At 36.6% G+C, this 23,600-nt stretch overlaps 1 protein-coding gene across 1 annotated transcript in view; it reads left to right on the forward strand.

Annotated features, from left to right (window-relative positions):
- The first annotated feature begins 4,956 nt into the window (after positions 1-4,956).
- The window catches only part of LOC123963073, a 22,476-nt gene continuing 3,832 nt past the window's right edge, over positions 4,957-23,600 (forward strand). The window contains exons 1-8 of the mRNA XM_046039599.1: positions 4,957-5,018; positions 5,225-5,548; positions 6,269-6,394; positions 6,634-6,953; positions 18,755-18,846; positions 18,955-19,012; positions 19,387-19,710; positions 22,180-22,497. Coding sequence (XP_045895555.1) covers positions 18,958-19,012; positions 19,387-19,710; positions 22,180-22,497 — 697 coding nt within the window. The 5' untranslated portion in view covers positions 4,957-5,018; positions 5,225-5,548; positions 6,269-6,394; ... (1 more) ...; positions 18,755-18,846; positions 18,955-18,957. The remainder of the gene's footprint in view (positions 5,019-5,224; positions 5,549-6,268; positions 6,395-6,633; positions 6,954-18,754; positions 18,847-18,954; positions 19,013-19,386; positions 19,711-22,179; positions 22,498-23,600) is intronic.

Below are 23,600 nucleotides of genomic sequence, written 5' to 3' on the forward strand. Positions count from 1 at the left end.
ATATATATTTTTTTTTTACAGCATCTATAAACTTAAAGCAATTGAAATCAGATGCTTTTCTCCTAGACAATGATGATCCAGCCTCAGCCTCAACCCAAACTTTAACCTTGCTTGAGACCTCATATCTACAGTACAGCTTAAAAACTACCGATGCTGAAAGGTGAAGAGATCATTATTTTTGTGTTTTTAAATTACTCATGTATTCATTACTATGCTTGAATTACTATGCTTGAATTACAAGCTTTAAACAATGCACTGCTTATTTATACACACAAGATGGAGCCAAACGTCCTCACATGTAACACTGACTTATCTGGCACCGACTTATCTCTAAACTCAGGAACCTTAGAAACAGCTGTAAAACCAGATATATGTTTAGACTGCTTTGCTTTCCTCAGTCTTTACCAACTAATTTCAATAATTTCTTCATCTTTCATCTGCCTCTTAGACCCCATGAGGGTCTGAGGATTTTCAGTCAGGATTAATAGTTCATCATAGCACAGAGACAGCACTGGTAAAAATGACTAATGACCTCCTAATTGCATCAGACAAAGAACTTGTCTCTGTTTTATTACTGGTTTTATTAGATCTTAGCGCAGTTTTTGATACCATTGACCATCAGATCCTATTACAGACATTGGAACATTTCATTGGCATTACAGGAACCGCTCTAAGCTGGTTTAAGTCCTATTTATCAGATCGATTTCAGTTTGTACAAGTTAACAATGAGTCCTCCATGCACGCCAACGTTAGTCATGGAGTTCCATATATATTTTCCTTGGATGGCATCGGCCTGGCCTCTAGCACCACTGTGAGGAATCTTGGAGTTATCTTTGATCAGGACATGTAGTTTAAGTCTCACATTAAGCAAATTTCAAGGACTGTCTTTTTTTACCTACATAATATTGCAAAAATCAGAAACATCTGGTCTAAAAATGATGCAGAAAAACTAGTCCATGCATTTGTTACTGCCAGGCTGTACTGCAATTTCCTATTATCAGGTTGCTCGAAAAGTCCATTAAGACTCTTCAGCTGATCCAGAATGCTGCAGCACGTGTTCTGACAGGAAGAAGAAATCATATTTCTCCTGTCTTAGCTTCACTGCATTGGCTTCCTGTAAAATGCAGAATAGAATTTAAAATCCTTCTTCTCACCTATAAAGCACTTAATGGTCAGGCACCATCTTATATTAAAGAGCTCATAGTACCTTGCTACCCCACCAGAGCACTGCGCTCCCAGAATGCAGGGTTACTTGTGGTTCCTAGAGTCTCCAAAAGTAGAATCCTGTGGAACCAGGTTCCAGTTTGGGTTCAGGAGGGAGACACCGTCTCCACATTTAGGAGTAGGCTTAAGACTTCCCTCTTTGATAAAGCTTATAGGGCTGGCTCAGGTGAGTCCTGAACCATCCCTTAGTTATGCTGCTATAGGCCTAGACTGCCATGGGGTTTCCCATGATGGACTAAGCTCCTTTCTCTTCTTTCTCTCCCTCTGTATGCAACCTCATCCCATTAATGCATGTTAATAACTTGACTTCTTCCCTTTCACGTAGTCTTGTGCTTTCTCGTCCCTCTCCTCTCTCCTCCTATCACTTTCTGGCTCTTGGTGCTGTGGAGTCTGGATCTGTGGTTGCGAGTCACCTGCTGCCCCCGTGTTCCTGCTCGACACCCTTTGCTACAATCATTGTTACTAGTCCTACTGTTATTATCATCTTTAACATTATGATTATTATCATTAACACTAATATAAATATCTGTACCATTATTCATTCAGTCTATAGCAACATTACCTTTACTGTCTGTATCTCTGTGTGTATATTGTGTAGGCTGCCTTCCTCCCCTCTCTCTCTCCCTCCCTCCCTCCCTCTCTCTCTGTCTCTCTCTTGCACTCTTTCTCACCCCCAACCGGTCGAAGCAGATGGCTGCCCACCCTGAGCCATGGTTCTGCTCGAGGTTTTTGCCTCTAAAAGGAAGTTTTTCCTTGCCTCTGTTGCCTAGTGCTTGCGCTTGTTGGGAATTGTTGGGCTTCTGTAAATAACATCACAGAGTACGGTCTAGACCTGCTCTTTTATGAGAAGCGCTCTGAGATAAATGTTGTTGTCATTTGGCGCTATATAAATAAAATTGAATTGAAAAGTAACTAGGACATTAAACTGAATCACAAATATAAATTCAATCTGTAAATATACAACTTAGTTTTTGTTAATTTTAGTTTAATTTTATTAGTTAATGTTTTACTAATTTTAGTAACATTTATTTTAGTTAGTTTAAATACTGGATTGATGCACAGCACTGTTTCCATCCCAACTGTCATATCACATCAGATTCTACTCAACTCCACTTATGGTAGTCTAGTCCAATTATGAGGCCATGTTAAAACACACAGCACTGCTTTAAAATGTGCACTCCCTCCATTTGCTTTGCAGCACCAGGGGTGCCAAAGCTCAGCCAAAAGAGCACAAGGTTGTGCTGCAAAACACTGGACCTTACCAAACCTTTGCCACAATGCAACACATCTGGAAATACACTGCATAGGCCAAATAAATGTCATTTGAAACTGTCACACATCATTTTTAAACATACACATATTTGGTGTGATCACCCTTTGCCTTCAAAACAGCATCAATTCTTCATAGTTTTTGAAGGAACTTTGCAGATATTGGCCCAAACATCTTGGAGAACTACCCACAGTTCTTTTTGTGGATTAATATTTATAGAGATATACATACATATACCTACAGTAGGTTGTAATCTATAATTTTTAATAATTTTTCTGGTTCAAGACATCAGTTTCAGGGTCTTGGCAATCTAGGCCATCTTTATGTAGAGCAACAGTTCTTTGCCATGAGGATCTAGGCCATCTTTATGTAGAGCAACAGTTCTTTGCCATGAGGTATATATATAATAGTTTAGACATTAATGGCTGTGTGATGTGTTGTGTTGTTGTTTTGTTATATAAGCTGTACACTCACTACTTTACATTGTAGCAAAGCGTAATTTCTTCAGTGTTGTCACATGAAAAGATATAATCAAATATTTACAAAAATGTGAGGGGTGTACTCACTTTTGTGAGATACTGTAAATGTATAAAACAAATAATGTGAAGTTTCCTCACATGGGTGTTGGAGCCATTTGTTTTTTTAAATGCCTTTAAAACCAAATGCATTACGTTAAGACATTAGAAATTATGCTATAAGATGTGTTGAGAAACGGGTACTAGATGCACAACAACAACAAAAAGTGACACACCCTGAGTAGTAAGGTAAACAGGTCATACAGTGCCTGTTTGACAAAGGTAAAGGATGGTGCATTCACAGATAGAGGCTTTTTGTGCAGATGTATAGCTGAAATGGAAACTAAAACCTCAGAGTAAAGACTTCTGTTAGTGTTCTTTAATTAGCTTAAAGTGCTCTGCAGTTATAAAAGAGGACGCACTGGTATCAATTTCTATTTCAATGGCTATTTCTAAACAGCTTTTGAACAGTTTGTGATTTGACACTTGACACTTTGACTTTGTCCTACCTGAAAGAACAAAATACAATTTTTTTAAATAATGGGAGAAACCAGTGAATGAATGCAACCATTGAAACAACAACAAAATTAATCAATTTGCATGGTTCTACATTTTACATGAGATAGTTTGACAGATTTTTGATTGCCTGAATAAGAAGGTCAGTAGGATAATTGTAATAATAAAGTGCATTATTCTCCGACCTTGACTAATCATACTATATACCGTCATTTTGTAAACAATTACGAAAACCCAGTTTCACAGAGCAGATAAGATCTAGCATGTCACCACAACCACTTCATGTAGGCCAAACTCAACATTTAGCTATGCCTTCTTTAGTCTACAAAGTCATTTAGTTTCATGATAGAGCCCTTATAACTTTTCACCAAAATTGAGCGTCAATTAACTCATCAGATGCACCAAGTGGCTACCTCTGTGCGTGTGTGTATGTGTATGCGTGTGACTTGGTTTGGGCCACTCTGTGGGACTGATACCTCATTGTTGTTAACCATTTTTGTTCTGTTGAGGTGATTGCAGATCGGGTGCACCTGGGACCTGTGAGCCAGTGCAGTTAAAGCTCCACCTGGTCAAACTACATTCTCTTCTCAAATCACTTTTTGATAATTTACACTGCCTCGTTCCCTCTTTTGTCATGGCCCTTGAGCCAGGTTGTGATAGTGTGTCTGTAATACATACAATATGTCAGTATGTGTGGGATTTTTACAAGTGTTAATAATTTAAAGTCTTTTGTTTGGTGTCCATTATATTAGGCCATTCATTTTGTCCTGTTTCATTTTGCTGTGTTGTTGTGCTAATCTGAATATCCCCTTTAGTGGATCGATAAAGGTACATCTTACCTCATCTTGCCTTATAGACAAACACCAGAAACACAGGTTTGGGCCCATAATTTAAGTATGTTTTAGAACAGCCGATTATATACTTACATTTTTGGTCATAATCTCATAATTAATATATTGTTACTGTATTTAGAAACAGTTTTAGGTAAATGTAATTATTCACACAATGACTGGAACATCTCACAAAGCAGATCATTTGGAAATGTTAAAATTGAAGACAGTAGAAAATCTACAGCAAAGATATACAAAACATCATTTAAAGCTTGGGAAACTATAGTTTGTCAGCAGTCTATATCTGACGCATATACTGCCAAAGTACTGCAAGTTATGGGTGACAACACAGCAAGCACTTCCTTTATTCTCATTACACACCAAGACAAAACAACAAGACAAGAGGAACCTTCTGTCAGTGGAAAATTCACAGACACATAGAAGACATCACAACAACGGTGAGTGAGAGTTTAGAATTTTAGTAAGGAGAAAAACAACTTCAAACTAAAACATAATCTTACATTTACTAATTTTACAGTGTATTAACAGTACATAGAAATAAACTGTAACATACATTACATGTGTCTTATATGTTAAAACAGAAAACAATGATTTCCATGTACATGATCTTCATGGCTCTGGCAACAACAGCTCTGGGAAAAGGTACATTGGAGTGTGAAAGTATGTTACTGCAGTTAACAGTATGGTGTATAGACAATCATTTATTATTTAAAATAGATTAAATGTTTATTAAAATAAGTTAAAAGTTTTTTTTAAGACTTTGGCAGCAAAAATATAATGATATAATTACATTGTTCTCATCTGTATTTTACATTAAGCATTTGATTGTTTTTTGTTAATTTTTTTAGGGTCGATTGAATGCAATTTCTCTGAACCTACTGGAGCTCAGCAGTGTTTTGGAGCCGTTGGACAGCTGTTGATTTTTCATTTGCCAAATGCAGAATATACAGAGGTTAAGTTGACAAAGGATGATAAATATCTTATTTTAAAAATAGTCAAAAATCAGACAGTGACTCTGCATGAGGAATATGCAAATGAGTTTGAACGCTTCACAAATGGAACAATCAATCTAGGTAAAGCAATGAAGAGACACTCTGGAGATTACCTGTTGGAAGAATTTGGATCTAACGGTGCTTTACTGAAAAAAGTTAAAGTGCATCTAGAAATACAAGGTAGGTTAAAAAAGGGGTTTGAGATTTTAAAAATGGTTCTGAAACTCTGAAACAAAGATTGTGTTGAATACTAATTCTCAATATCTAAAACAGTGATTAAAGATACTATTTTAAACTATAAAATAAATGCGATTTATTGTCATTTCATAAAAAAAATTCCACTGAAACCACTGGGAATATAGGGAAAGAGGGAATATTACACTCTCTTTACAGGAATTGCTATACACACATAGCTTACTTTCTGATGATAAAGTTTGAATAGTTACTAAACTGTCAAAAAAACAATGAACAGAGTTCATCAGAGCTCCTCTGAAGGAGTGCAGTAAATTTTGAAGTTAGGATGGTCTAATACAAACCAGAGGCCAGAGCCAGTCCCCAAGCAGCTGGACAGCAGTCAGTGGCTGGGAATAAAACTGAAGACAAACCGGCTGTTGTTTCAGATGTTACCATCAGCTGACAGGAACCTTGATGTGTAATGTTTGGAACAATGTCAGCAGAACATTAAACATTATTCACCTACAAAGCTACAAAGGTTTGTAGGTGAATTGTAAAAATCTTAATTAAATTCACTCACTTATTTTGCATGCTACTGCTTGGGGTTTTCTAACACATGTAGAATACCTGATGGAGGACAAATAATGGACAAGAAATATTTGACTTATTATTCTGTTATCTTATTCTGTCATCTAATTTGGTTTGATATTTTTTTGTGTTTCCTAGATGTTTCTAACTTTGTGACTGTGACTGTGATAGCTGGTGTTGTCACACTTCTTCTCCTCGTGGCTCTATGTCTTGGTATAATACATCTACATAACAAACCAAGATCCACAACAGATATTAATGAGGGTGAGTGAAATGTTCTTCCATGTCTTCATCTGTCTCAGTCAAGGTTATTATCGTAAACGAAGACGAACGAAATAACGAAAAGTAGATGTGAAAAAACATTGTCGTTAACTGAAATAAAAATAAAAACGAAGCTTTACAAAACTAACTAACTAACACTATGTTGTAGGTTTGCAAAACTAACAAAAAGCAACTAAAATGAAAGAGTAAAAGTCCTTAGTTTTCGTTTATTTATTTCATAGGACCGAAGCCTACATTTCAGTGGATATGAAGCCGGGGGAAGTGACGTTGCGGGCAATTGGTCTTGCCGGACCGGCAGTTTAGAGGTGCGTGCGGTGATTAGCAAATAGCAGTCCGATAGCCACCTGTTGGTGTGCCGCGGGTGTGTAATGCTTTTGTTCTCCGCGTGAAGAGCTGGCAAGCTGCATGTCATGTGGCTGTCCTGCCACAACTGCTTTATCCATCAAGAGCGTCTGGCCGCAGCGTAGCAGCTGGGGATCGTTGTTATGAGGAGAGCCCCAAGTGACGTTAGAGGGAGGCTAACTTTGCCGGGGAGACCCAGGTAGGGATCAGCTGGTTGTTGGTGGGATTTGAACATGTTTTCTATTATCTTTTATACATAACCTACATGTGCATAAAATAATATTAGTGCAACAACTGTACAGAGTTGTGTTTAGTTTACCTTGGGTTGCAGGTAGTGAGTCACTGTCTTGGTGGTTTTTCTTTCTGATGGTCTGGCTTAGAGCTCATCCTGCATGTGTGATGAACTTGCCCCTAGCAGCCTATATTGATTGTGAGCTCCCCTTGCACTGGGTTAACGTGTCTGATGGTCATTATATTTACTGCATGTATTTCATCTATTTGACCAAGAATGATAGAGCTAGAGACTGATGTAATAAATTTCTTGGGACCACTTGGTAGACAATGTTAGTACTTCAAAAAACAAAAAAACAAACAAAACAAAAACAACAAATATATATATATATATGCGCTTAGTGTTTGGCCCCCTACATGCTTTAGATAGCTTAAAAAAGGTGTCCCTTGTATTTTAATGTTTTGTGAATAAACAAAACTGGACTGAACTAAACTGAAACTAAACTAAAACTAAGCATTTTCAAAAACTAAAAACTAAACTAAACTAGCAAATTACTAGCATTACATTTATTTAAAGGTTCATTGTGTGACATTTATGAGGATCTATTGACTGAAATACAATATAATATCCACAACTATGTTTTATTATGTGTTTGAAGACCTTAAATATTGAACAGTTATGTTTTTATTACCTTAGAATGAGCCATTTCTACACTACATGGACAAAAGTACCAGGACAACCCTGTCCCAATACTTTTGGCAGGGGCTTCATTCTTTTCATGGTGTGGTCTTCCTTATAGAAAGCTTGATGCTACAACATACAATTTTAGACAACAGTTCTTTTAACAGTTCGTGTTTGGCATAAAGAAGTATACAGAACTTTGATTTGTGAAAAATCATGTACTGCATATACATATTTTGCAAACATGTAATTTGTAATATGGTTATAACGGTTAGTGAACTAGATGTCTACACATGAATGCACCATGAATCACTGGTTGCAATTCACAACCTTCATCGCTAGATGCCACTAAAACTTACACATTGAACCTTCATTTAATACCATGACAATTATATTGTTGAAAAAGATTAATAAGACAACCAGATGTCCTCCGTGACAGGCTACAACTCCAAAACACATTTCACATTTCACTTCATCTGTTTTAATTTTCCCAGGTAATTCTGAAGATGCAGTTGTCTACACAGAAGTTAGAGTGATACAAAAAATTCAAGGAAAACCAGACCAAACTCACACCTCAATGCAAGATAATTTTCTCTAAACATTATTAAGCATTATTACTATCATTGTTTTGAGGCTTGGGAAAAAGTGAAACTTAGTACCACTCGTAGAATGAAGTTTGTTTTAGTTTTTGATTAAGATACTTGTTACTATGTAATATTGTCACTGTTAACAGAATTGCTTTGTTTTCTCTTGATTTTTTTGAGCTACTATTTTGAAATTGCGGAGTTGTTTTTTTAAGCAATCACACATTGTAGTAGTGTGACATTGTAGATGATTTATTAAACAGTGTTTTGACCTTTTTTTTCCAAATAAACAACATGATAATATTGATGATTTCCTCTGGGGTTTTCTTCATTAAGGTTGCAACTGATGAAATTAGTCTTTTGCTTCATAATGAACTTTGGTTTGTAATATTGTCAATAATTTAACAATAAAAAGTTTAACACTTGAGTGACATTTAGAGGATACACACTGTCCTTGCAGTTACTAACGGAAAGAAGGAAGTAGAAGCTGCAAACAATGTAGTGATTATTTTTACCACAAGATTCCTAACATTTTATTAACATAATGGTCATAAAAAAATACACACAGTCTACCATAATTTCACTTTCTGGTTTACAGCCTTGTCCTTTGCTGAATTCCCAGTGGGACTATAATATTATCCCCCTCTTAGAGTGATCAATGCTTCTTCACTTGTGGTGCAACAGATCACAAAACTCCTCCATCGATCCTTGGTTTTGTTGGGGTAAATTCATTTTAAAATGTGCTACTTTGGCTCTGATGTAGCTCCCTCTGTATGTAGATCATAGACTGTATATAAAAATGTAGATACACTATATGGACAACAGTACTTGGAAATCTACACATTACTTTTATAATATCCCATTCTAAATCCATAGGCATTAATATGGAGTTGCCCCCCCTCCCCCCTTTGCTGCTATAACATCTTCTAGGAAGGCTTTCTACAAGATTTTAGAATTTGTAGGGCCAGTCAAGTTTTTCCACAGACAACAGTTCTTAATGTTTCTCATTAAACTGGGAAAAACATTTCTTTATGGAGTTGGCTTTGTACATGGGGGCATTGTCATATTGAAAGAGGAAAAGGCCAAACACAAACTGTTAGAAGAACTGTTGTCCAAAATTGTATGTTGTAGCATCAAGATTTCCCTTAAGAAAGACCACACATGAAAAAAAGTATTGAGACAGGAGTGCCCCGGTACTTTTGTCTACAAAGTGTAGGTAACCGCCACTCTGCTGTCTTGCTCTGATTGTTAATAATCACCTGTCACACTCACAAATCATTTGCTCTGGTGAGCACACACACACATCAGCGGAGCAGTGTGTCGAAGGGAAGGCAGCCAATGTTACCGAAGCTTCAATAAACATCTGAATATGATGATCTGTTTCTATGATTACAAGCAGCCTAGTGTCCCAGTTACACCACTGAAAATGCCCAAAGTCACAGCTATGGGATTGACACACTTTAAAGTGACAGTTTTTTTAAATCAGTCGCTTTCCCCTTACCGACTCACTGCGCTTCAAAGTTAAACCCAGCATACACCTGTCTTTTCAATCTTTTCACTGCATCGTGATCTAACGTCATGTACATATTAATTTAAAAAGTGACATTGGTAGAAAACCTTTTCTCAAACTGTGATAAACTTTGCAATCAATCCACAGTACACCTGTTTCCCCAACCCCCGTGTTTTTTTGTTTTTATTTCCAAAAATCGCACTGTTTATATTATCTTATAGTTTTACATCAAGCATCAGGTCATGGAACTGTGTTTATTCTCTTATCAAATACATTAGTCTGCCACAGCATGACCACATCTCTGCTCTCTTCTTTGAGCTCTTAATGTTTCTTTGAACAAACACTAGTCTATTTCTGTGCCTGGGGCAATTTACACTGAAAGGAAAAAAATGGTGGTATTTAACTCGTAAGTCTGTTGTTATTGTAGTCAATGTATATTTCCGACTTATTTGAAACAGCAAATAAGTTGAAGGAAACACAATGCTGCACATATAATGTGTTCCATTAACACAAGGAGGACATTTTATTATATAATTGAAATATTTGCCAAGTCGCAAAAGTTTTAAACTGAACATATCTGCAAAATGTGTTTAATTTGTTTCCAGACAATATCCACTCAAAAAAGCGTGATTTAACCATTTAAAGGTTTTGTTAGGGCACACTAAAAATACCTGGGTAAGAATAAGTTCTTGATTAAATATGGATATAGGTGACATGAAGTGTGACAGAAACAACGTGATTACTTTATTCAAATTAACAAAAACACCTTAACCAAAGTGCTTTTGTTGCCAAAACCTAACCAAACTCTTGAATGAATGAGTGAATCCTGTTCTCTGGGTTTGAAATCCTGCCTACAAAGTCCATAAAGAGAAATAAATGTAGCAGTTCCTGCACTTGAAAAATATTATTAGATAACATGATCTAGGTTAGATAATCATGTTTCCGTACTCAACATAACACAATTTGTAGCATATAAAAGTGATTTCGTAGAGACAGGGTTGTGCAAGTTTCAAGTAGGATGAAAAGACTGACAGTTCCAAAACCAAACCACTGAAGTGGGGTTTGTCCATTTGCATAGTATCTTTCCTTATAGGTAGCTGACATCCATTATTATCTATCTGTGTGTGAACAGTGGACTGAAATCTTTTGCAAAGATAGGATTGAACATCCTGGCAACTAAAACAAAAAGTCAACCCTTGTATCTTTGTCTAGTCCAAGCTTACCACTACGCATTCACGCAAACATAAAATACAATCTTTTCCATTTCAAACTTCATGATCAACTGAGGCAAAAATGTCATTGTTTGTTGTCGTTTGATCATGTGGGTAACATTTATAAGTGGTCTGGTGTGTCACTAGGTAGAAATGAACTAGAAACAGTTATACCCCATATTTGGCCTCTGAAATTCACAGTATAGCTAAATATTCATGTTAACCCATGTACATGAATGTAGGACATATTCATTCTTAAATTAAACCCAGCACACAAGACTGATGTCTTGATGACACGTTTAAGTCAGCAGTTGTTATCTGAATACTGTCAGAAACTCAATAGGTACAAAATAAGACCAGCAGTCTTATTTTGAACAGTGGTGCAAAGCCAAATACAATTGACCACTTCCTTGATTCTATGCACACAACAAGACAAGAAGACCAGAATTAAACCAGTCACCTGCCAATGGAACATTCACATGCAAGGCAATAAGCCACAAACACCAGAGTGAGAACCAGAATGCTGACTGACATCAGTTACAGTGTGTAGAAAAAGTGTAATTCCCTATTAGCTGTCGAGTTTCAAGCCTGGCCATGTTGCCTACCGTTATGGATGTACGTCCACTCAAATATTTGATTACAAAATGGCTAAAATGCTTGCCCTCAACAACTCAAGTCAGTATGGAAACTCAAAAGCCAGTGTTTTTATACATGATTTGATAATAACAAGATCCATGAATCAGACAACAATTTCTGTTGTTTTTTCTTTTACTGTAGGCTTTACGGTAAACTGTAAAGAGATGTTGGTGATAACATAAAACACACATACACTATAATCAAGTATCCCTGAGCTGTTGAGTTGTAGTGTGAAACCACAGTCTGTGTGATGTGTGTCATTCCTCATGGGCTTCTTTTTAATCTTTTGAAGGCATATATTGGCACATCCTGGTAACTAAAATAAAAGGAGACCCCATAGATATAAAGCACACTGCTCTCCACTACACATTAATATGTTTGCATTTCCAATAATATTATCAATTAAGCTCTTCTATGCCATAATATCCTAAAAAATACATTGTAACTGCATTCAGAAAGTCACTGAGGTAGTTTAAGTGATATTCAATAGCAGCAACAAATACTGCCATTGTTCAAGGGTTTAAGTTTGAGAACTTGTTTTTGGTCAGAAGTCATTTTGAATACTACAAGGACAGTACATGTAAATGCACAAAAGATTCTGTTTTACTTTGGCAAGTGCAAATAAGCATCCCCATATGTGAAATTCAAAGCCCAGTCAATATGCCACAAACACTGTACAAGCGGTGAATGAAAGTTGTTTAAATTTGAGCCTGTTCTATGAGTTAAAGTGTACTGAATTTGTGCAATAACATATTACTCGTTCATTTTTCAGCATGATTCTTGAATTTTTTTAAAGACTGAAAGGCTGAATTCTTATGACTGAAACTCTCTTCTAATCATGCAGATAATCCAAGATGGGTTAAAATTAAGGGCAACTGAACTTGGTTGAAGGTATATTCAAGATAAGTATGACCTGAATGAATGAGAATCTTCACAGACATATGCAGATAATCTACACAAGGCATTTATAATGTCCATGTTTATTAAAGTGTATTTCAGACCGTTCTCATCTCAGGGCGCTTTCATTAAGTGACAAAGCGTAGTTATTAGTTAGTTTAGCGTATGTGTGAGACGCTCCGGGTGCGTCTGTATGAAACGCTCTGGGGTGTCTCGTACAGACCGGAAATGCTAGCTAGCGCTAGCTACATACATGTTAAAGTTGTTGACAGCCCCCCGAAGCCCCCTACCCTTACCATAACCATCATAAATGTTAGTGCCTAAACCTGTCACTGACATTATGCATGTCGACCTACAGCTGTGCACATTGTCTGTGAGCAGGTAGGGTTAGCTTCCTTTGTGTTGCTGCGATGTAGCACACAGTGGTGTTTCATACGGACTCTGAAGGGTATCTTTAGCACAAAATAATTACACTTTGTCACGCTGTCTGAAAGCGTCAGTAATGACGCACTGAGATGAGGATGCGTTGTGCATTTTCAATTTAAACTAAAACCCATAAAACTGAATTTCTTTTAATGCGTTTATCGTTTTGCATTCAAGTGAAATCCAACATGTTATAAAAGGTAATTTGATTGTGTTACAACAAATGATTTCCATCTACATAACCGTCACAGCTCTGGTGCCAAAAGGTCTGGCCAAAAGTACACTTCAGGGTAACTGTAGTAGGTCTAGTAGTATTGGTGTTTTGACCAACACAACTACAGATTTATTCATGCAATATTTTAGGTTTAACACATACGTTTACATGAACTATTTGCTAGTGTTTTGTTTATTTACCAATGACTGAAGCCCTTATCAAATATTTACTGCAAATTATGCTATTACATAAAAAATGTATAATAATCATTGCAATTACAAATAGTTTAAAAGCATGAAAAGTCAAAAAACAAACTACCGTATACTTATCTGACTTTACTGCATTTATTGTGAGCAACGCGTTTTGCCCATTGCTTCTTCATGCTCACACAGTGAAATTACAAAAACACTCACAGGTGTGCTAAATAGACACTTGTGAGAGTTTTTGTAATTTCAAATTAAACATGTTGATTATTTTTGATGATTTCCTCTGGGAAAGTATATCTTCTAGCTTCAGTGTCAAAGCCAGCTGTGTTTGTTACCAGAACCTCTCTGGAGGTAGACGGAGTTCAGTCATTCACTGATCCACACAAGAGCCCAGAGCCGGGCCCTGAGCAACATATCTACTAGGGCTGGACCCAAATATTCAATCTCTGGGTACATATTCGATTTTCAGTTTTTAGATTTGATTGAGGGTCACCTGACCTCTGCTGACAACAGTGAACCTAATACTCCAGTTCACATCAAAGGGAAAACAAAATCCCCAGCTGTGTGGGAGCAGTAGTGTGGGAGTTATGGCGTTTATTAATTTTACAATTGCTTAATTTCATTAGGCTACAGATCTGACAAGTTTCCTACATTTTAAAATTAATCAGTAAACTGTAGGCTGGAAACAAACAAACAACACATTTAAATAATTATATTAGGCTGATTGTATAAGAAGAGCATTTAGTAGTTTTGGTTTGATATTTGCTTCTGTTTTACTAATGTGTAAGTTCTCATCCTACAGTTGTGAATGTGACTGCGAGAAATGGTGTTATCACTATACTCTTAGCTCTATCTGCCTTGTACATAAAAAAACAAGACTCACAACTGTGACTGCTGTCACAGTGACAACCATACTGACATTCTTGCAGACTGTATAAATCATAAAAATTGTAGACTACTGTAGTTTCATTTTTAAAAAATACTTTTTAAACTTTGTTAAGCAATTGAAATGAGAATGTAACATCACTGTCTCCTAGACAATAATGATCTAGCCTCAGCCTTAACCTTGCTCGAAACCTCATATCTACATCTGAAAAACCACCGATTCTATAAGGTGACAGGATTATTGTTTCTGTATGGAGCCCCCCCTAGGACCCTAGGTCAAAAAAAATAAATTCTAATTACCTTGTTACCTCGTGATACTCTCAGGGCCTCAAGATAGTATCTTCAAGTAGTATCTTGAGGCCTTAAATTGATTAAATTCATTATTTCCCTCAAAATTCTACAAACAATACCTATAATGACTATGTGAAAGAAGTTTGTTTGAAATCTTTGCAAATTTATTAAAAATAATAATCAAAAATAACTGACTAGCCTATTTGATTAACTTTTGGCAGCGCCACAGAGGGTGCTGCGATCACCCTGTCTGTGCTGCCATTGCCGTAGCATAACTCACCCGGAAGTAAAGATAAAGGTTAATCAAATAGTGTCTATCCATAGTATCATCCAAGGAGTGCTTTAAGTAGGTGGTAGCTGGAGCAGGCACTGTGCACTCTCTGCTTTGGAGAGAAAAGCTGCTCCATTGTGCAGGCTCCTTTCATATACACTTTTCTTGAGGCCCTGAGAGAAGCCACGAGGTAATTAGAATTTATTTTTGAGATTTGACTTAGTGGGCATTGGGGGGGCTCCTTATTTTTGTGTGTTTTTGATTTGACTTTTATAAAGTTACTAATGCGTTTTAGTTTTTACTTTCAGTTTCCATGCAACTACTTAAAGCAAGTGGAGAGTCCTTTGCTTTGCATAGGACCCGACTTTATTGTTGTTTTTTGGAAAGTTACTGAACATAAAGTGCAGGTCATCGGTGACCTCTAGTGGATGCAAACTGTTCTTCCAGTTACTAACAGGGAGCTTGACAAGCTTTAAACAATTTAATGATCATTTATAAACACAAGATGGAGCCAAAAGTCCTCACATGTAACTAAGTGCTGGACATGAAACTGACTCATACATCTTTATTCAATCTGTAAATATACAACTTGGTTTTTGTTTAGTTTAGTATGTCTGCTTACTTTAAATACTGCATTGATGCACAGCACTGTTTCCATCCCAACTATTCATCATTTCAGACTCTACTCAAATCCAATCATGGTAGTCCAGTCAAATTATTAGGCCATGTTTTGACAGACAGCACTGCTTGAAAATATGTATCGCCTCCATTAATTTCAATAAAATCATTGCTTTGCAAGAAGATTGTGCTGCAAAGACTGGACTTGGACTTTGGACAGTACATTGTAAACCTACACACACATATTCCGTGTAACCGCCTAGTTTATGAAGGAACACAGGCCAAACATCTTGTGAAATTACCCACAGTTCTTTTGTGGATATATATTTAAACAGACATATACTTACGATAGGTTGTATTCTTTTCTTGCACATTGTGCTCGTAAACATTTTTAGGGGCAAATGCAAGGGAAATAGTCACTGTAGAGCCTTGATATACATATTAAACTAAATACCCTGGGATAGAAAATTGTCTTTTAATGTCAACACTAGAGGTAAGGTGAGTCTCTCTCAATGTCTGATCTGTTAGTCTTTCTTTGTACTTAAACATATGTACACACACTGGTCTGTCATTTTGGCTAATGCAGAGATTGAGAACAGAGAAGTTGTTATTCACACCTTTTTCCTTTCTTGTTGTGTCAACAACCTTAGACATGACTTTACTTTTAGTGCCCTCTAACAAACTTTGGTGATACAACCTATGGTTAATAATGTACATGTACCTGGTTTGGAAATAAATACCATGTGATTACATGTTGAGAGGCAGGAAATGCTTATTTGTAGTACACTTTGCAGAAATGCAAAGTTTTCTCATCCTCACACAGAGATCTGATTAAAATACAGAGAGATTCCCGTCCTCCATTTCAGTTGCTGCACCCATGTCTTTGTGAGATGCATCCTTCTCATGCATCTTCTGGTCAAAGCCAATATGTATGCCATGCTTGGAACATGGCATACATACAACATATATACATTATTTCTTTTAAAACGTATATGCAAAAATTGTAAAATGATTTCACGCATGTCCTTAATGGCTGACAGCCCTCTCCTTAGGACACTGTTTTTTATGGACCTGGCAAATTCTTATTTTGTATAATGTGAATTGTAGGCAGAGCTGTCATTTCTTTTGTCTGTATATAGCCTGTTTTTTTTTTGTTCACGGTGAGGTTTCCTTCCCCTCTCATTAATTATCCATATTGAGAATACTAAAGCCGTTCATATGGTGATAACACCATGTTAAGTTAAAGTCAGTATCCCTGAGCTAAATTGTGGCGTGACACCACCACAACTACATAAATTGCACAGACGATTTTCTTAAAAAATAAAATAAAATAAAAAATAGCCTATTTCCTAGATGAACATAATGTAAGTCACAGTATAGTATAACTAGATGGATTTACATGGTAAATGCCTCCAGCCTGCAGCCAATGATAACTTACTAGTCAAGTAGCTACATAGCACCAAACACTAGCTACCCTCCTGGCAGTCAATAGACAAAAAGTTATAACTGTAGAGACAGAGCTCAGGTAAAACTTTATGGATGAAAGATACATTTGTTACAGATTAATAACTCTTGCTCCAGTCTATGTTGCCAAGCTGGTCAGCAACGGCAACATGTATAGCTGAACCGAAGCCGCGCTTGCTTCCCTTTTCTGCATCCGATTGGCTAGTAGTCCTTAACTAGGAACTGTGAATGTGCAACTCCCAACAAAGATCATTTAGAGACAACATGTATCACTCCGTAGCTAAAACGAAGCCTTCAACACACAGGGTGAAAAGAGGAGCTGTAGCAATGCGCAGTATGAAAAAAATATGGTGTTTTTTGAAAATTAAACCATGTAAACCTGTTCTGGTACAACCCCTAAATAAGATTTTGAACCTGAAAATGAGCATAATACCACCTCTTTAAAACTCACATTTATTTTTAATTTGTCTCCCACTGCGTGTCACATGTCAGCTGGCACCATCTTAGCAAATTGACTTACAACACATCTTTTTAATTTATATATTGGGACACTCTGGCAACCACAGTATAAATATTGTATCCATGCTGACTTCATGCATATGAAGCTAACACACCACTACACACTAATCATTTTTCAACAATATGAACAACTGAAAAGGAGCTATTTATTATTGTGTGTGAGCCGTTAAAGTGGTTAATATCCAAATATTTTCTTGTGCGTTGGGCACTGTGATGGCCCAAGCCACACAGGGCAACAGCCAGCAATGGTAATACCGCACACAAGCCTACCAGCACACAAGCCATATTACACAGGTTAAGTTATTTTTGCAGTTAGCCACACGCCAAACAATTCATGATTTCAAAATACAGCACACAGTTTATTTGAGTTACAATATACATTGATTTGCTTTAGCAATACACTGTTCAAATGGAGCACACTTTCACACTGTAAGGTTATGTAAACATTTTAAACATATATTATTCATGTTTCTTGTGTTACCATGCTGGAGAAAGGTCTGTCCTGGTGGAAGAAAGGCAGGGCCACGGGTGGAGGACTGTTATATCCTGTGGCATGCCAATCAAGCTGTACCATGGGCTGCCATGTTGGAGGGGGATTTTGGGTTTAGTTTGTTTTACTTTGTGTCGTCGTCCATTTTGTTTTCCCCTTATGTGTAAATTGGTTTGGCCAAGCCACTATATATGTTCCCTTGTGTCTCGGTCAGGTAGGTCAGTTTTTTCAGTTCATATCCATATCTTTTGAGTATAGTTATGTTTTGTTGTTAAGTTTTTTTGGTTCTCCTCATTGCCTGACTGTCCCTGACAAGTACCCAACACAGAAGTTATCGCCTGTAATCACCTGTACAATTCACATTGCTTAAATAAATTCATATATACATTATAAACTGCATTCACATATTGACAGGAATAGCTCACACAGGTGTCACAAGCCAGCTCTTTGCCCGTGACAAAAAGGAGGTGAGACACAACAGGTGTTCATGTCAAAGTATGACCATCACTTGTGCCAGCAGTGAATGGATGAGTGAGAAGTGTGTGTGTGCTGTCAGGATAAACATAAAAGAAACACACAAAACAAACCCAGTCAGATGCCGGCCTAGGAGGAGAGAGAGAACAAAAGACTGATCCGTCCTGGCTAAATAAGCTCTGAAGGTAAAGCTTCACAGGTGATTGCCCTGCCCAATCAGCTTCCTGGCCTGCAACCTCCTGCAGGAGAAGGAAGCAGGAAGGGGAGGGGCCGTAACACAGGGCATTATCATTTTGAATCGTGAACTAAAGGCAGCAGAGAATACTTCATTGCCTTAGTTCTACTTACAGTAACTGACTTCAAATAACCGCTTCCTCAATTCTTTTCACACAAGACACGAAGACCAGAAAAATACCAGCTTGCTGGCAGTGGAAAATTCCCAGACCAGTCGTCAAATCACAAAGACAATATCCTATTGTAAAGGCGGTGAGTAATTTTGACTCCAATAATGTTGATATTAAGTATGCAGAAAAAGTGCAGTATTTCAGCCATTTTTTCTTATCATTTCTAAAACCCCATATATATATCTTGCAGGAAATGATGTCCATCTACATTATCATCGCAGGTCTGACAACTACAGCTCTGGCAAATGGTAAGTTAACATTTAACAGAACTGGTGTGTTGACGAAGATTTATTGATGCAATATTTGAAATCCTTCAAAATCAGTTATTACATTACGTTATACATTTTTATTATGAGTTATTATGTTACCATACCATAATAATACCATTACCATTCAAATTATAATAATTATATAGATACATTTATAACACTGATTGCACTTAAAATAAATGAAAATATTTTCACAATATATGTATGGCTTTAAACACTTTTTGCATTGCGTGTAAGTGGTAATGGTTAGGTATTTTTTGGCTATACAAAAATGAAATATTACACACCAGTTACTAGAAATACTATTATTTTGTATAAATATTTTTAATATTCATGTCTTTTTTTCCTATCAGGAGCTTTGAAATGCAATTTATCTGAACCTACTGGAGCTCAGCGGTGTTTTGGAGCACTCGCTGAGCCGCTGACCTTTTACCTGCCCAACGGCGAAAATAAAAAATTGATGTTGACAAAGAACCACAAAAAAAGAATTTTTAAAATACTCAATAATGCAGTAGCATCTATAGATAAGGAATACCATCATTCTGCATTCTTCTCAAATGGAACTTTTAAGCTTGAGAAGGCAACAAAACAAGACTCTGGACATTACCAGTTGGAAACATATAGAGCTACTGATGGTGTATTATTGCACAAAATCAACATGTCTCTAGAAATACAAGGTAAGACCAAATATTTTCCAAATTACAAAATAAATAAATATATATATATATATATATATAGACAAACAAACAAACACAAATATAATATATATATATATATATATATATATATATAAATAAAAGGCATGTTCAATACAAAAGATAGATTAAAGAAATGTGTTTAATAGTTAAAATGTTTTTTTTACACACCTATAAAAATTTTTAATTAAGGGGCCTTATTTGTTTAAATTATAAAAGAATGTTGTGTCTGTCTCAAATGCAGTTTGTGTTGAGGTTTGCCAGCATACATTCTAAAATCAGGATTATGATTACAAAATCTGTAACTTTTAGTTATTCTAAACATATAGCTTATATTTTGCTAATAGCTAATAGTTTAAAAATTGCATATTGCATCAAGTGGATTAAAGTTTAATTTACAAATATAATGGCATTTGTAATTTTATACTAATAAGTAACATCTATAATAATATAATAATCTTTATTTGTAGAGCACTTTTCAAAAACAAGTTACAAAGTGCTTTAACAAGTGTAATGACAATAATACCCAAGAGACAATAATACAAAAACAATACAAGATAAAAGCAAGAAAACATTGAAAAGACTAAAATACACATTTAAGATAAATATAAAATTAGTAAAATACAATAAAATAAAAGGGATAAAATAAAGTCAAATAAGATCGGGAAAGGCTCTCCTATAAAAGTATGTTTTAAGAAGGGACTTAAAAGAGTTCACTGACTCAGCTGACCTGATTTCCTCGGGCAGGCTGTTCCAAAGCCTCGGGGCCCTGACAGCAAACGCTCTGTCCCCTTTAGTTTTCAGTCGAGACTCTGGAACAGATAGCAGACCTCTGTCCGAGGATCTCAAGGTACGTGCTGGTGTGTATGGGACTAAAAGTTCAGAAATATAACAAGGCAAGTGGCCATGAAGAGCTTTAAAAGTGATCAATAGAATTTTAAAGTCAATTCTAAAAAACAAAACAAAAAAACATCTATATCTATCTATCTATCTATCTATCTATCATGGTGTTGATTGAATGATTAATTAGTGGTGGGCATAGATTAATTTTTTAAATCTAGATTAATCTCACTGTAATCTTGGAATTAATCTAGATTAATCTAGATTAAAATGGCTCATTTGAATTCTACCGAAGGCATTCAGAATATGTGTGCTACCCAAATAATGACTAAAAGTAAGTCTTTGAGAACGGGTTTATCAAGCCAGGTGGTGCATTAGACCAGGGGCTCATCTCCTGTTTCCAAAATGCATCACAAACTGCTTGAGAAAACTATTGGGAAGCTTCTTAAAAATAAATTTTCCTTGAAGCAAACCCAGCGGCTTCATAGCTGCATCCATGTTAGCACGTCACGTTTGATGTGGTAATTTCACAGTAGGCATACACACAGGTTCGAAGACTCGTTCTCGCTCCCTACAGTGCAATTTGGCTAGGTATACATCTGCGCTAAAATATCAAGGTGAAAGTCATCATAGCTTGCGTAGCAGGCCTACATCTGCAGCCTGTTTTCCTGGTCTACTGTGAAGATCCTGTTACTTGGCTGTGAGCATCCTGGTGGTCCAGCCTGCAACCTATGGACTCTGCCCCCCTCCCGCCGTATCTAAATAAGGTAGAATGGCTGCGTTTCGGGACAGTGACTCTTGACGTTTAAACTTCAATAGCTTCTAAACTGTAAAACTTTGGCATTTAAAACTTCAGGATGTGTTCAAGTGCTAACTAATCTTTTATGTGATCACGACCATGGTGCAAAAGACTGCTTGACTGAATTTACTTTCTGTGACTGAAAACAGCTTCTGTCATATAACTCTGTGAAAGTGTGACGTATCCACCTGATTTTTCACTGTTCTGATAAGGTGAGGTAGTTTGGCATATCAGACTTGTATGGGCTCCAAGAAAATCGCTGTGTTTCATTCGTCCCGCGTTTCAATCGTCCCGGCTCTCCCCTATAGACCCAACCCAACTTTGAGAATAGATTAACGGCGATATTTTTTTTATCACCCAATAACAGTCTCACGTTAACGCAGCACGTTAATGCCGATAATGGCCCACCACTAATTTCAATATATATTACTTTCTTTACATTTTTAAATGTTTTTATGCAATAGTTATATTGTAATATATTTGTGCATATTTTTTATGAATTCATGTCAATTGACATATACCTACACTTGCACTAAACAATAGTGAGTTCGCCGCCGCCAAGCAAAAGTACTTCTTAAACGACACATCGATGAATCGTTGAAATAATCTATAGAAGCATCGAATACTAAATTCATCGTTAGCTGCAGCCCTACTTCAAAGTATGTAATGTCCTAAGTCTTAAAGGTTTTCCTCTAAATTAAAGAGATATTGCAATAGCCATTGGCTCCACAGTTTCCAGACTTAGCAGTGAAATTTACTTTGCATTATACACTGTTTAATATTGTACTTGTTCATATATGTTTGTCTTTCAGCTCCAGTGTCAAAGCCAGTTGTTTCTCAGATGTGTCTGTCATCCGAACAGATGATCATCAACTGCTCCTCTGAAGGAGATGAAATAGAGTTCATTTTCACTTTGGACGGTTATTCACTGATACAGACCAGATCCCACTGCCAGACAAACTGGACTGCAGTCTCACAATCACCGGCTGGGGATGCAGCTAAACAAGACAAATTCAGTGGTTCAAATGTTAGCATGAACTTACACGGTCAGCTTACCGGAAACTTGATGTGTCAAGTTAGAAATAGTGTCAGCAGAAATAAAACTGTTCTCCAGCTGACAAGCTGCAAAGGTACTGTATTTCAAGGGACGATCAACTAGTTTGTTTATTCTTTGATTTTCTTTGTTTCTTAAGTTGATTCAGCTACCAGTTGGCTTTTCCATGTTTTTGATTATTTAGTCAGGCTTTCAGATAGGCTTGATTCTAATGTCTCTCACAAATACAGATCTGGATTCATGATTCTATAATCGCATGTAGGTGAATAGATCTAAAAGGTGCTTTCAGACATTGAGAGGTTGCTGCTGCAGCTGCCACCGAGCAACATCAGCATTCTGTATTTTGAGCTGCAGCTCCCCAATACTTACGATCCTACCAGTCTGTAAACCACAGGCTGCTGCTAACCACCTAGTATAATCTCATCATGCAACTAAATAGACACAACTGATATAGCAAGTTTTGACAATTGTATCATAAACACTGCTTAATGCCCCAGACTAGATAATCACACATTGTAGGTGCTCCAATACCATTTCTCTCATTGTTCCATTTTCTGATAATAAACTTAGATACCTGTAAAATCAGACACTGTATTGATTCCCTTGTTGCTATGTTTACTGTAGCAGACCTAAAAAATTTTAGTTATGCATTTTAATAAATTTATGAGAATTGATACCCAATTATGAATTCATAATTGAAGATTCATAAAATCAAAATTTTCCTCGTTAAGGGCACCACCGGAGTTGTTATAATCCTAGAGTCTCCGGACCTCTAGGTAGTTTTGAATAATTGTACAATTATTACTAGTGATCAGTTAGTTAATAATCGCTCAATTATCTTAAATCAGTCAGTCAGTCTCATATCTAAAGGGTCAATTCTCTTGGCAGGAACTAGAAATAGGCAACACACACAGCTCTTGATTATATTACAGTGAATTTATTCTCTAACTAAGGTGATAAAAAGATGGTTGGATACAGAGAACATAAACATTTGCTGAACAATGAGCCTGGAGGTTCGATTGTGGGAAGCATTTGACTCATACGGCATAGAAGAACTAATGAGAGTAAACTAATGCTATAGTTTAGGAGTTAAAATGGGCATCTGATCACAGGACGTGTGTTAAATCTTACTGCTTGTCGACAGCCTGCTTTTGGCCTGTTGCACGGGTCCCACGCTAG

This window comes from Micropterus dolomieu, linkage group LG23, assembly GCF_021292245.1.
Source record: "Micropterus dolomieu isolate WLL.071019.BEF.003 ecotype Adirondacks linkage group LG23, ASM2129224v1, whole genome shotgun sequence".
NCBI classification, from domain to species: domain Eukaryota; kingdom Metazoa; phylum Chordata; class Actinopteri; order Centrarchiformes; family Centrarchidae; genus Micropterus; species Micropterus dolomieu.